The sequence below is a fragment of the Nanorana parkeri genome, unplaced genomic scaffold, assembly GCF_000935625.1.
Source record: "Nanorana parkeri isolate BGI_ZX_2015 unplaced genomic scaffold, ASM93562v1 scaffold420, whole genome shotgun sequence".
Classification (NCBI taxonomy): Eukaryota; Metazoa; Chordata; class Amphibia; order Anura; family Dicroglossidae; genus Nanorana; species Nanorana parkeri.
In genome coordinates this window covers 1,141,497-1,156,798 of record NW_017306688.1, presented here as the reverse complement: position 1 = coordinate 1,156,798, position 15,302 = coordinate 1,141,497, and the positions used below count along the sequence as shown (strand labels likewise).

The window sequence follows — 15,302 nt, the reverse complement described above, 5'->3', positions numbered from 1 at the left end:
ACATCTTCAGGTCACTGTTTAGGCACAATTAAAAAACGTAACGGTTTGCAATGTTATGGGGATAACTTAGAGGTTTTTAGCTTATGTTCACTTTAAGGACATGTATAGCCTTTACAATGCATTAACATATACAATAATGTTGCTGAAAAAATTTGTTAAAGGTTTGTCTGTATGTACAGATTTTACATGTAATTCTATATGTCCATGGGGGCATTTGCAATGCGGCACAATGTTTGCCCTTTACTACTCCTTCTCTTAGTACAAGTAGTGAAAGTAATGCACTCCCAATGTGGCCGGTATCTCAACAGTATGAAAATGGGATGAATGCACCAAACCTCTAAGGGCTATTCTACAAACCTTCCATCCAATATAACTAAATATGATCATAGTTTTTTTTTTCTTCTTCAACACCTCCAACCCTTGTAGAGAGTTAAGAAACAAGAATGCCTTAGTGGGTAGAAGGTAAAGACTGCTATGTGAAAACAAGAGACACCGAGTTATCTTACTGGAATTGAGCTTGTTATGGCTAAATAATGAGACAATCATCTGGAAATTTACTGGAGTTGGTATTAATGAGGATATGTCATATGTTAAAATCACACAGGACTCTGGTCATTATTAATCGTTCATTTACAACAGTGCATACGTGGTGGTGGTGGTGGTGAAGGCGGTTAAAGCTAACCTGTTTCTTGGCACTGCATGGGCATTGAGCAGGTCCACGGTTATCATATAAGTGAACCCACACTCATACAAAGCTGGCTCTTTTTTGTGTCTGCAAGTATCTTCGTTCTAAATAGTTTTCCAAATGCCAAGCCGCCCCTATACCCTACATGCAAACAATTCAAAGGTCTCAATTTCCACTTCCATCCACCAATCCAATGGTGGATGGAAGTGGAGAGCTATGGGGTTAAAAGTACTATGAGGCTGAGTGATTTTCACACGTTGGATTGTTGAACGGTGGTCACAGGCTTATCCCACAAAGAGAACCTGTCTGACACTAGGCTGGATGCGGCCACCAAAGATCTGGCTGATGGAATCTCCCAAGACACGAGAAGGTGGTTGGCCATCCAGTCCCACTTGCTGGTATCTGCTCAGAAACAAAATGGCAGCTGTTGGTGAACAGACATTGTGACTAATAAACCACATCTTACGTCTCCGCATAGGGTTTGAGGAAATACGTGAAATATTCTTGCATATGTATGCAGAGATATTTTAAGACGGAATAAAACACCATGACCAAGACTTTTTTGCCGTTATGTTTGGAAATAATACGGTTTGCTGTTCAGAGTTTAGCGATAAGACATATCAGTAGAGTGGAAGTAGATAAAATATGGACTGATATTGTTCAGAAATATAGAATGCTAACACGGCAATTGCGATGACCCTAATGGCTGCCCAGCACACGTAAAGACGGAGCTGGATGTGCCTAGCAGTCATGAAGTCTGTAGTATGGGGCCTTGTTTACAAGTTCTTACCTGAAATAGTTCTAGTAAGTCTTCCCGTGTCACTTCCACCCGATGGAAGGGAAGTTTCTGTTTAATGATATCTTTGCAGATGGCTTCCACACCAGGAAGGTCAGTGCCCGGCACATTACTAGTCACAGAGGAGAAAGAAACAGATTTTGATTGGCTACAAGAAGATTGAGTGATTGCAGAAAGTAGACATTACATTGTCACCATCCTAACAAATACTGGTGTACAAGGATTGTATAATAGGTTACACATTACAGCAGAAAACCACTTCCCCTTGTCCAGAAGGGAAAGCAGGCAAGGAATGTCAGACTTTAATGGGTTAATGGTACCCAAAACATACATTAGATTTAAAAAGTGACTTTTATTAAAAACATATATAGTGGACATTTGTGTGTCAAACAAAATATGTGTCACAATATTGTATCGGTGGCACATAAACTGCACCGCCTTAGGAATTGTCTCCTTTACCACTTGGACAGCAGTCATCTGTTATTTTCACCATAACAAGATGCCAATTAGTATTATAAAAAATGTACATTTACCAGACATCCCAACTCTCCCGGACGCTCCCACTATTAGATAGCGGCTCCCGGCTGCCTGGGAGAGAAACATTTTCTCGCGGAAAGGTTTACTCTGCTCTATCTAGCAGAGTAAACTTTTCCCTGCGATCTGGTTTTTTTTTTCTGACATCGGGTCCGCTGGTCGCAGTCAGAGAGAAAAAAACAAAACGGCATAGGATTGCATAGCTAGATTGCTATTGGCTATTTTACTTTGCAATAGCCAATAGCAGACTGGCTATTGCACTTGCCCACTGCTGCTGTCAATCAGAGGGGGACCTGAAGTTCTACATAAGGTCCTCTTCTAGCGATTGACAGCAGCAGAGGGCGGGTGCAGTAACCAGCTTGCTATTGGATATTGCAAAGTAAAATAGCCAATAGCAATCTAGCTATGCAATCCTATGCCGTTTTGTTTTTTTAAATGATTCTGACGGCAGCAGCTATCAGAATACTAAGAAGAAAAAAAAAAACCAGAGCAGATCGCAAAGACGCTATTGCTTCCAGTGCTATCTGCCATAATTTCAGGGGGGTGCCCTCCCACCACATCCGCGGATGGGGGGGCACAGAGGGCACCTCCCTGAAATGAGAAGGGCACCTCCCTGAAATTGCTTTCTTCAGGTTGGGATCCCTGATATACAGTTCAGAAGTATAAAAGAAATTGTAAAGGTTGCCCATTTAAGAGACATCAGGAGATTTCTTAGGAGAGTACAGGTAAGTGCATAAGAACAGGCGGGGTGGGCTGGTTGGCTAGGAAGCCCGCTTCACTTGTTAATAGGCAGCATGGCTTTCTGACCAATTGGGAAGCCGGACGGCACCTCATGACTCGCCGCATGACTTCCTGATTGGTCAGGAACCCAGGCAGCCTCTGAAGCTAGTGTTTTTGCTAGAACACCGGCTTCACAGGCAGTCAGGAAGCCGGGCAACGGGTCATGATCCGCTGCCCGACTTCCTGATAATCGGCGCACAATGCACTGGTACTCGGTATTGGCGAGTGCCAAAAAAAATAATTAAAAATATCGGTACTCGGAACTGAAAAAACGGTATCGGTGCATCCCTACTAACCGTAAGGTAAAAGAAATTTATATATGTTTTACATCTTCAAAAGCTTGTCGGCCTGACAAGCTCTGAAATTTCAGTTTTCGGTCTAAAAATTCAATTTTGTTGCATCCCTAGCCAGCATCCAATCTTAAATCTTAGGCATCCAGACTCCTATCCAACATTCACTGTGCATCTCTAAATATATTCCCACACAATGGACCGGATATGGCAGTCAAACAAATGCAGGTGAGCTCGCCCAAATTCACAGGCCTATTATCAGTCACTATAGCCGAGCTGGCAACCTCAAGACTGAATAAAGAGACACATTCTTTGGAAGGTAATTCAGCTCCCGTATATGGATTTGCAGCCATGTAGTCCATTTGAGTTCAGCTTTAAATACAGCAACATATTTCAATACAACCGATCCTTTCGATTGTGCTTACTTGCCCATTTATAACTATTCCATGATAAGAACTTTGCCGCTTTGATGATTTGTGTTCACAGGAAAGGGATGGTAAACATTGAAATATAGAATGATCAACCATGACAGAAGCCAAACTGCAAAACACCCCAACAGCAAAGCTGTTAGCACAAACCATATAACTGGGAACAAACCAGACACCTAGACTCGGCTGCTCTTTACCTGTTGGACAGATGTATGTCGTAGAAGAAGCCATTCTCTGTGCTGGGTCCATGGCACAAGAGGCCCCCATAGAACTGCTCCAGGGCTGCCCCGAGGACATGGGCACTCGAATGCCAAAATATCTACATTGGAAGAGAAAACGTCTCAATGAGTTTTACTCCGTTATAGGTCACTGACAGTTTGGCTGCTACCATACATGTAGAGATTGAAGAGGGTGAAATCACACGCCCCCCCACTTGTTCTCTTGTGTGCAAATTTCACGGGGGGGTCATTTATAAATTATGGAACCTGTTACTGAGACGCAAATTAAATGAACTTACATCTTGCCCGTCGCGGGTGTCAAAAGTGAGGAACTCAACCTCAGAGTCTGCTTCCAGGGGTCGGCTCAGATCATAAACGGATCCATTTACTCGGGCCCCTATGATAGTATGTATGGAGCCTGGCCTGGGAAAAGAACATGATCATTTCAGTTTTCAATTTGTAGCACAAGTGAGCTAATGGAAGAAATTTAACTTTTAAGTTAGAATCATATTTCGGTGCATTTGAATCTGACTCTTCAGTATTAAACTCCCAAACTTTTATTCAATAATGTATCCAGTTCATAAAAAGACAATGGCGGCAAGTATTCTTTACATTTTTATACACCTCTGCTTCCCTGAACTTCCTGTCCAGTACAAGATCACAAGGGACAGAGCAGTCTCCAGTAGCCGTCCATCTACCAGCTTGGGTTAGAGAGAAGAGAGGAGCAGGAAGCAGTAGAGTGTCTTGCCTTGCTGTTGTGGAGACACACACAGTTTACTAGCACCCACAAGGGTGGCTCCATAGGACCCTGCAAGGGGAAAGAGCCACCCTCTGGGGACCAGCTGATTCTGCAGGAAATGAGAACTTTTAAACATCAAGGAGCAGCATCCATTGTAAGTGATTTAATCAGCATTTGTAAAAACATTTTGACTTCAATATCACATTAAGGGTTAGAGGACACCTAAAGTCTGACAGCTGCTGCTTTGTGACAGACTAACCTCACTGAGATTTCCCGGCTGATAGGACTGATTAAGATTCTTGCATTGCATAAGTGAAAATGTCTGTACACTGAAAGAACTCCAGTAAAAAAATATTAACCCTTCCAGAGGGGCTACCCCCACACTACAAGTGTTGAGTGCTCATTTTTGTCTAAGTGCCAAGAAAAAAATAATTATATATATATAATGTGAAGATGTTGTACTCACCATCACCAGACAATCTGAGCCGGCTCCCTGCTTCTGTGATACTGAAGCCCGTCTCCTCCTCTGCTGCACAGATGGACTACTCCTTGGTGTCCTCATGTCTATAGAATGTGATGACACCAGGACCCTTAGACTGCTGCAGCAAAGGGGGAGAGATGCTCCAGACACCAGTCTAACAACCCGTCTCGGATGATCTAATGAGTATAACATTTTTATTTTTTTAGACACAAAACGAGTACTTAACCCTTGCAGTGGTGAGGGGTAATCCCACTGCAAGGGTTAATCATTTTCTTTAACTATAGAAGAAAGATTCACCTCGTCTGCACAGCCACGTCATAAGGCGTTGTTCTCCATGAGTGCCCGCTCACCACAGTCCCATCCAGTAACGAGATCCGGATTGGACATGTCTCCTGTGCCACCCTCTCTGCCAGTCTGGTGTCATATCTTTCCTTCAGCTTTTCAAAGCATCGTAGCCGTTCGCTGATAAACTCCGGCAATGGTTTGTTCTGCAACAAAATCACAAAACAGGATGCCAATCAACATATAATAAAACTATGTTATGTAACCGGTTAAGCAGTCTGGTCTTATAAAATCCATAGGGGCAATCCATGCGTTGCCTTGCAACTATTATGCCCTCCCCAGGCACATTTGTAAATCACAAACCCAGACAGGATCATAAACTGCAGTTTACAGTACCTGGCTTGTCCAGGGCCAGCACGCTGCTTCTGTCTTCCCCTGTTCCCAGAAAGCTCTGATAAGTGGTTCATGAACCTAGAGACACTCGGCATAACAATTGCACCCAGTGCATGCGTGAGGTGAAATCTGGAGACGCAGAAACACCATGCCTGCCCTGGGCAATGTAAACTGTAAGCTGTAATTATTTCCTGCAAGTAGTAATGCTTACAAATTAGTAGAGGGGTGGGGAGGAATGTGGGGAGTACAAGGAGAATGTATATCAGGGGTGGGAAACTCCAGTCCTTCAGCTGTGCTTTCACTACAAACCCCATCATGTCTATTCTCTGGGAGCCTTGCCTATAACAATCAGTCATGCAATAACTCATTGGACTTGTAGTTACACAACAGCCGGGGGGCCGGAGAGGACCACCTCTGATGTACATCCATTTTTTACATTTACATTATTTTCAGTTCAGATTCCACAGACTATTGACGGTCTTAGAAAACACATCTCTCTCTCCTAGTAGAGCACCTGCCTGTTTGGACATACAATGGCTTCCAACAAGCATGCAGCCTGCTGCTAGATGCTCTTATTATAAATTCAGCAAGCTCTACAAAATGAGCGTCATGGTTGCACCCTTTATTTTATTTACTTGCAACTTAAAGTAGATACAAAGCATGCAAAAATTATTTGAAATCAGCTTATAATCTTGTAAAAATTAAAATACAACTGACCAAAATCATAATTTCCCTTAAAGTTAGGCAGAATGAAGAAAAGCATTTGATTGCCTTTGCAATGTTTAAATTTAACAGCAAAAATAAAACGTCAGAATGTTTGTTCACTTAAGTTACCAGGTTTTCTTTTAACAGTGCTTTCCATTAATGTGTGAACCCAGGTCGCCTAACCTCGGGTAAAACAGTAACTGACACACACCCCGCCCCCCCCCCTCCCCCCCAATCAGTTGCCAGACAGATAGTGCCCCTGCCACAACTGACTGGGCTGGGAGGTGGGTCACTCACATTTGGTCTTTTCCTTGGTCAAAGTGGCCTCGGCAAAGTGGAGAGGCTACTTTCTCCCCTCTTATCCATCCTCAGTGTCTGCTCTTCTGAAACGGAATAGTGGCTTGCATATTGACCACTTGAATTGGCTCATTGTATACCCCATTTGTGGTAATATATGTGGGTGAGGATCAAGGCATTTAAAGCAAAACTGTGGGCAGGACAAAGTTTGGAAAGCAGCACCGCTCTGCCGGTCTGATCATCTGAAGCATTACTAAGAAAATTGCAGCCAGATTTCTCATGTAGCCCTCCCTTCCTGCTCGACTCGGCTCCCTATAGGTCTGAGAGGCTGGCCATCATACTTATGGCCAACAGGGAGTGAAAGATTGAGCAAGAGCAAGCACCAGCCTGAGCATGACAGCTGTGGTTGGTCAATTCAGATTTGTGGTCTACCGAGAAGCTCTATCATCCAAATATGGTTGCAAACTTATCCAAGGGGGCATTAAGAGTTAATTATGTATTTCCCCTATCCTTGGTGTTTCACAGACTGTAGTGCTCTTTCAGTATACTATGATGTACAAGCATAGAACCGACGGTTGCCCTTCTGATAAGTCGTTGTACATTTAATTCATCAACCTACCTGCACATCTTGGTGTGTATTATCAGCAGAACTGTGCTTCCACCTTCCACTGTGTGCTGCAGGAGATCCATTCCAGGAACACTACAAAATAACAGGCAACAAAAGAAAGAATTTAGACATGGATATAAGAGAACAATACACAAACACAACAAGGACACAATCAATTCATTGGCAAAGCCAGCTCCTGAACTGTGTTAAAAGAGCCCATCAAACAGTGAGGTTTCTAAGTTACAGCCCATGTGGTATACATTATCATTTTATTCATGTCAAAAGAAAAAACATTACAGAGGAAAATATGTAGGCTGCCATTTCAGACCTTCTCGAGCCAGTTGCCTTGACTGCCTTTGGCTGCAATACTTTTCTAAATCACTTAAATGCGACACTTATGCAGATCAGGAAAGTCAGAGCAACCTATATGCTTTTTTAACAGAGGCTTCCTTTACAAAAGACCAGTCAGAAATGAGCATCTGTAAGATCTGAATCTGCATTCTTAAGCCATTGCAGTCAGTCTAAAGGTGCCCATACACTGCTCGATTCTCGTACGAGAATCGCGGGAAATCCCGCGATCATACGAGAATCGAGCAGTGTGAGCGGAGACGTGCGACCGTTTCTACTTAAATATCCATATATCCATTTGGAATAGATGACTGTTGCTGGACGCAGAATACATGCATCCAGCTACAATCACCTAACACAGAAGAATACTTCTATTAATCCAGCTCACATGGCCCTCCTTCGCCCCCCCCAGTTTTGGTTCTGGTTGAGATGACCTGTCGCCCAAAGCTGCTTTTCTTGCCATCAGACCAGTTCTGTCGTCCCCGCCATCACTTACAATGCATGACCATCAGCCACCACCAGGCCTGCACTGTATGCGATGATGTAGGAACGCCTGCCCACATGGTGCAGTGGTGGTGAGAGGACAAACAGACTGCTGGCTAGTGCAGAATTGTTGAACAACATACCTATTTGTATTTTAGCCGATTCCTGCTAAATGTAACAAAATGTAATCCACATGTGGCCCTACCTAGCTTGACAAATCCATTTTTTAGTTAGCTTTTGTCAAAAGAGTGGAGAATTGTTGGCCGAACAGAGACTGCAGTCAACTAGGCACAGTCACTGCTTGGATATTCTCCGACAGCTGCTGTCAAAATACAACAGCCAGCAAGAGATATTGCTTCATCCACATTGTTTAGTGTGGCTTGGGGACTCAAGCATTTTTCCCTTGTTCAGTTGCGGGGCTGAATAAGAAAAATTGTAGCAGGTATCGCCAGCTTATGTAAACGAAACTACACCCTAAAGGTGCCCATACACTGCTCGATTCTCGTACAAGAATTGCGGGAAATCCCGCGATCGTACGAGAATCGAGCAGTGTGAACGAAGACGTGCGACCGTTTACTGTACGGTCGCACGTCTTTTGTCTAAGGAGCACGCTAGAAAACCAGCCGAAAATCGTACGATTTTCGGCTGGTTTGAACGGTGCTCGGGAGACAAATGCTGAACGGGCCGGTGTGCGCACGCGCACTGCCTGTTCAGCATTGCAGTCCTCGGAAGCCCGCCCCTCAAGGGGGGCGGGCTTGCGATGATCGAGAGTACGATCTGCCTGTCCAAGATAGGCAGATCGTACGTTTTTGTAATCACTTTACAACCATCGCAAGACTAAGGTCTTGTGATGGTTGTAAAGTGTATGGCCACCTTTAGACTGGTGGGACAACATTCATCAATGTCTGGACTTCCACTTTAAAAAGGTTGATTTTTAACTCTTGCATGGCAGTAGTGCAGTTCGAATGGCATCCTTCAAACACTCAGCCCCCGTTCCCACTGCGCGATATGCAAATCGCGCGTTTGTCGCGCGATTTGCATATTGCGAGATTTGCCGCGCGATATCGCGTTCAAGCTTGCATTGAGCAAGCTTGAATCGCGGCTGAATCCGCTCCAAAAAGGGTCCTGCTGTAGCGACACACGACCCGCGACAGCAGGACCCTTTGCCCCATTGAAATGCATTGGAGCGCGATATCTCGCGGTAATTTGCCGCGATATCGCGGGAATTACCGCGCGATAAATCGCTCAATGTGAACGGGGCTTCAGCGAAGAATAGCATCAGATAAGAGGGGAGATTTTAATGCACCGACCAAGCTCAGTGTCTACATTGGCCATGGTTTTAAAATAACCCGTCATCACAGATACCAAGGAGTCTGCCACTGCTGTTACCGTCTGCTTTTTAATATGGATGATGCTGATCCTGTTGCTTCAATACCTCGAGACGCTGACCAAGAAGCAGCATGCAGATAAAGACTTTTGGCCTTTCCAGTTTCTCATCTGTATATGCTCCGGGTCAGTGACCAAGTACTGAAGCCAACTGATCAGCGACAGCCACTCAATGAGCATTTTCAGGAGGTGCAATGACAGTCTCAGAATCCCTCCTGTGTCAGGTATACTTTGGACAATATGCTCTCTACACCCAATGCATCCTGTGCAGAAGAGAGACTTGTGAAATGAAAAAGAGTAATGTCTATCGTTATTACAAAGGGATATTTTACCTGGTGAAGTCTCCATAGTATGGGCGGGAGATTGTCATAATGGGTGCAAACCCGGAACCCACAATAGAGGCGCCCCCCCGCCCCGAGATATGAGAAACTGGCAGACAATTTAACTCTCCATCCTCTGAACAACAGGTGGACAAACCCTGGCCCCTCCAGCTGCGGTGAAACTACTAATTCCATCATGCATCTGCCTCCGGGAGTCATGCCCATGGCTGAGAATCTTGCAATGCCTCACTAGATTTGCAGTTCTACAACAGCTGGAGGGTCGGAGATGGCCCACCCCTGTACTAAAGATTGAAACATAAGCTTTTGGGTGGACTGACCCTTTAAGAACAATGAAACCTATGACAAGTACTGAACTTACAAAGTTTCAGGGTTCACGCAAACGGGCATGATACAATACCGATATCTAGGCAGGATTGCGCTGGTGGAAAGATCCTGCAAATAAAATGTAAAAAGTATCGGTACTTAAAAGTGCGTCTGCTTACAAGCAAGGGCGTTCATACCCGTAATATTAATTTCCTGTGAACCTCAGTATGTACATGGGTTCACAAAGAAATACTGACCGTGAACGCAGAAATCTCCACTGTGATTTGATGCAGGCTGAGCGCAGGGGAAATAACATACTATATCGCTGCGTTTAGATTCATGAAATAAAAAAAGAAATGCTGTACGGATCTGAACGCGCTTTGTTCTACGCTCGCGTGCATGCCATGGTGTGAAAGATTAATAGTGCCAGGGACAAATGGTTCCAGATCTTGACAGTCCTGGAACAAAGCCACAGCTGACCTCCTGATGAGGGTCATGTCAGGCTGTATGAAGGAGATCATATTGAGCAGAGCTGCATGCAGTGTCTGCAGACTACACATCATTCACAGGACAGGACACTGACCCCACACAAGGCAGCCCGATGTCTGATTAGAGAGCTCCTCTTCACCAGCGCCTTCATCATTCTCAGCAGTCAGCGTGCACCTGGCATGCACACACAGCAGCCATGACAGTCTGGGCACGCCTCCTGCTGGCCCCAAGTCATGTGACTCCTGCATCACGTGACTGCTCAGACACTCCACGCTGTCAGCACAATGCAGAGGCTGAACGATCACAGCCTGTCTGAGCAGACTGCTATGCAGAAGTATCGGCTGAAGTCTCACCAGCACAATGATGACACCTTGTGGAATGATCAGCTGCAGCTATAAACACAGGAAATTCCATTTACATATCCTGCAGAGGACAAGCAATGCTCAAGTACACCCCCAATAGGACATTGTGGTTTAGCTGCACTAGTTACTGAAGAAATGACAGATTAAACTGCAGATTAAACTGCATGCATAGCTCTTTTTTTTCTGGATAGAGTTGGGAAGGGTTAAAACTCCTTTTAATGTCCTGCTGGGGAGATTTCCCTTCACTTCCTGTTTTGGAGAAACAGGAAAGCGAGGATCTCTCCCTATAATAAAATCTCTCTAAAATCAGGGGAAACCCCCACTTGTCAGCAGGATGTTTGTCCCCAATGAAGAAAGATTTACAGGTCGCCTCTTGCTTTGGTGGCAACTCAAAAATGTTGGGGCTCCCCATTGCTTTTGGTCTTGATGACAATGGTCATCAGGACAAATAGAAGGATAAATCTCTGCTTTGGGGGCTCAGAATAAAAACTTGACACAGGCTCCCAACAGTGGAGTCACAAGGGGGGTGCGGCCCGCACCCGGGTGACACAAAAATGACTGGTCATTTTGGTGTCACCCGCTCTAAAAAGTCGGGCACTCGGTCATGGACCGAGAGGGCGACAGTGTCAGAAGAGAGGAGGGGACCCGGCAGCATACTACATCCCGCTGGGTGAATAACCCCTCCTCTATCTTCCGGCGTCCAACACCAACATGGCCGCCGGCAGGAGTCAATTAGATGGCCATGCATGCGTGATGACGTCCACGTCATGGCGGTGTGTCACCCGGTCTTCACGGCGGGTGAGATCTGGCCTTGGGACGCCCCTGGGTCCCACAACTATATCCAGGACTAAAATAAAATAAAAAAGTGCCTTTACATACACTTTGAAAGAAGTAAAATCAAACTTTAGCAGGGTATACATGGTACGAATTTTGGGTTCGAAATTCAGACAGTGGGTGCTGCTGTCGGCCTGATTGGGGGGGGGTTGGAAAATTCTCGTCCGAACAGAGCTAGCAGCCAATCAGCTCTCGCTCCGTTTGAGTATTTTGACAGCGGACGGCGGCCACTGTCAGAATATGATGCAAACAGCAGGGGATTGGAAATAGTGAAGCAAGAAGCTGGTTTCCATTTACCAGGACCCTCATACGACAAACTGTTTCTAATGGAGGCAATGGCTTTGAGATAGACACGCAAAGCTTGAGCTACATCCAGACAATGAAGGGAAATCATCTTCTGGATGTACTAGGGGGCAGACAGAGGGACCGTAGCACAATGTTCTGGTTAAAATTGAAAAGCCAATCTTCTATTGCATTAATGTTGATTTGCAGTGCTTGCATTGACATACTATTGATTGCATTACATTGCCTATGTGGCCTTCTGTAGCCAGCAAACACTGTATAACATGCTGATTGTTACTACCTTGAAAACCCAATAAATATTTGGATACAAAAAAATTTAAAAAGCCAAAACCACCCTGCGAACAAAGAAGCCTCTAGCCCCTAATACCACCTTGTCCTACTGTAAGACCATAAAAGGTACCTTACAGTACAAAGCCACTAGTTCAAAAACACGCCTTGCAGAGGTGATGGCAACACTGAAAGCAACCTTGTGAGTGCTCATGGAAAGAGGAATAGTCCTGATAGGTTCAAAATGGTTTTTTTTGAAGAGCAGAAATCACAAAAGTCAAGTCCCATGATGAAACCAGTGGGCGCACAGAGGGAGCCGCACGAGAAGCATTCTGTACAAAGGTCTAAATCAAAGAATGAGTGGCCAACGGTCTTTGCAACAAGATAACAAGCACGGAGATTTGACCCTTAATAGTTCTCTGGGGCAATTGTTAATCCAGGCTCGATTGTAAGGCAGCCAGGATTCACCCCACTGAGTATTTTCTGCAGCAGACGTTTCTTTCCTCACACTAAGCAAAGTATACCTTACATGTGCGATGGAGAATCTTGCAGGAAGCGGATTTCCTGGCTTTTAAAAACATGAAGATCACAGAGTCAGAAAGGCCCCTGTCCCTCAAGGTCTGGACTTCCACAGCCATGCCATTACAGCCAGTGACCGTGAAGCAGGATGGTAAAACGGTCTATTGGTAGGAGCCTGCAGCGCATATGCCATAAACCTAATCAGAACAGAATAGAACATCTTCCTCGGCCAGTGCGGAGCTAAGAGTATCACTAAAATGCCCTCTATCTTGACCCTGCAGAGCAGACAAAAGGAGTTTCAGGGGAGGATAGGCTAGATCAAGTTGTACCGATCCCACCGAAAAACCAGAGCATCTACTCCCCCCAACAGAGGGTCTCTGCACCTGAAGACAAACCTGTCCAGGTTGCTGTTGAATCTGGAGACCAGAAGATCCACATCCAGCACCCCCCACCTGTAACAGGTTTTGTAACACGTCCGGGTGTAGAGACCATCCCCAATGGTCCAGATGCTGCTGGCTTAGGTAGTCTGCCTTCCAGTTGTCCACGACTGGGTATGTGAAGAGTAGAAAAGGCTGGAATGTGAAGTTCAGTCCAGGACAGAACCCTTTCTACTTCTCTTGCTGTGGCAAGACTAAGTTTCACCGTGATTAGTGAACGCCACTGCAGCTGCATCATCCAACTGGATCCCAATTGGCAGACCCTCCAGTCAGAATATCCAGGGTTTTAGCGACAACAAAATTGCTTGAAGTGCCAGAATGTTGTTTGGGATTCAGGATTCCTCCAAGTCAGAGTCCCCTAAACCAACAGGGTGCATAGGACTCCTCCCCAGCCTGTCGTCCCTTGTGATGATCTTCCAAGAGATTGTAAGGAAAAATTTCCCTAACTCGAGATCTAGATTCCTGAGCCACCAGGCCATTGACAACTTGGTCTTTGGTGTCAAGTGAATCAGTTCAAGAGACAAAGCCGATTTAATCTCACCATGACAGGATATTCAGTTAAAGGGTCTGGAGTGAAACTGGGCCAACCATCAGCCCCATGCTTCTCATGCAAAAGTGAAGACTCAGTTGACTTTTGCACTGAAGAGTGCGAGTCTGGGAGCAGAGAATTTGACATTTTCCTTATGGAAGAAAGACATGAGCTGTGTCCAGGGTCAGACCTAAATACTTCCAAACAATGAGTTAGCTCCAGAGCAGACTTCTGAAGGTTTAGGATCTAACCAAACCAAAGTCTGATTTGTCCGTGCCCCATTGTTGGTCAAAATTCAGAGTTAGGACTTACTGGCAGGCCAACAAGGAAGACTTCCCGGGCAGCATCACCACACGGAAGCTCTCTCAGCGTTCTGTGACGCGCTCCCCAGCTTGACTGAGGAAACACAAAAGACTGAGGGAGTGGAGGAGAGGAGGGTCTTTTAAACAGATTAAGTGACGTGTTTCCTGTGTGTGGGGGAGGAGATTCCATCTCGTGATGCTGTCCTGGAAGACGTTATGGGAAATCTGTCTGTTTTCTCAACAAGTGTTTGTTCAGTTTTCCTACAATGAGGATACCCTGGGAGCATAACAAGGCAACCACGAGGGCTAGAAACTGGGCGAATACACAGGCTGATGAATGGCAGTCATGAACTGGAACTGCTGAGGACCCACAGCAAAAAGTGAATAAATCACTGATGTGCTGGAAAAGTAAGAACATGCAAGTTACGTATCCTTCATGTCTACAGAGGCCACGAAGTCTTCCTGATGAGGGGAGGCTATAAACAGACCTGGTAAATTCCATGGAGAACTTTTGGGACAGATGAAGGACATTCAGGGCTTTGAGATCCAAGATGGAGCATATGCCCCTTTTCTGTTTTGGAACTGTGAAACGTTTAGACTAAAATCCTTGAAACCTTTCTGAAACAGGAACTGGGATAATATCCCCTTGCACCAGAAGACATGTAATGGCCGCATGGAGGTCTGCTAATCTGAGTGGTGGCACAGGAAGATGTGTAGCGAGGAGGGGGTTAGGAGCAGAACTCTAGCTTGTAGCCTGTTGAAACCACCTCCCATACCCAGGCATTTGAGATACTGTCTGTACAAATGTCCCCAAAGGCTAACAAATTTACAGCCACTTTGGAAAGTAGGGGCGCCCTTCATGTCAATGAGGACTTGTCTGCAAGGAATTTAGGGGCCCTAAAAAACTGGGCTCCTGGCTTAGGATTGGCCTTGGATGCTTAAGCCTGGTAATTAGGAAAGGATCTCTACTTTGCCTCAGAGGATTGGTAATTCTTAGCTTTAGGCCTAGGATGTTTTTTTATGGGGTTGAGGAGTACTCTTATCCCCAGTAACAACCTTAATAAGGGTGTCCAAGGCAGCTCCGTCGAGATGCTCACCTTCAAAAGGCATGCACAGCAAACACTTGCGTCTCACATCCTCCCTCTCACCCCAAGGCACTGCAGC

General features: G+C 45.3%; 1 protein-coding gene across 1 annotated transcript in view; it reads right to left on the bottom strand.

The window, feature by feature from the left end:
* Positions 1-11,716, bottom strand: part of TARS2 (threonyl-tRNA synthetase 2, mitochondrial (putative)) — a 32,406-nt gene extending 20,690 nt beyond the window's left edge. Inside the window, exons 1-9 of the mRNA XM_018559896.1 lie at positions 11,627-11,716; positions 10,680-10,977; positions 9,502-9,715; positions 7,248-7,328; positions 5,630-5,684; positions 5,249-5,439; positions 4,031-4,154; positions 3,711-3,832; positions 1,476-1,593 (exon numbers count right to left, since the gene is read on the bottom strand). Coding sequence (XP_018415398.1) covers positions 1,476-1,593; positions 3,711-3,832; positions 4,031-4,154; positions 5,249-5,439; positions 5,630-5,684; positions 7,248-7,328; positions 9,502-9,715; positions 10,680-10,977; positions 11,627-11,716 — 1,293 coding nt within the window. The remainder of the gene's footprint in view (positions 1-1,475; positions 1,594-3,710; positions 3,833-4,030; positions 4,155-5,248; positions 5,440-5,629; positions 5,685-7,247; positions 7,329-9,501; positions 9,716-10,679; positions 10,978-11,626) is intronic.
* Positions 11,717-15,302: the final 3,586 nt, after the last annotated feature.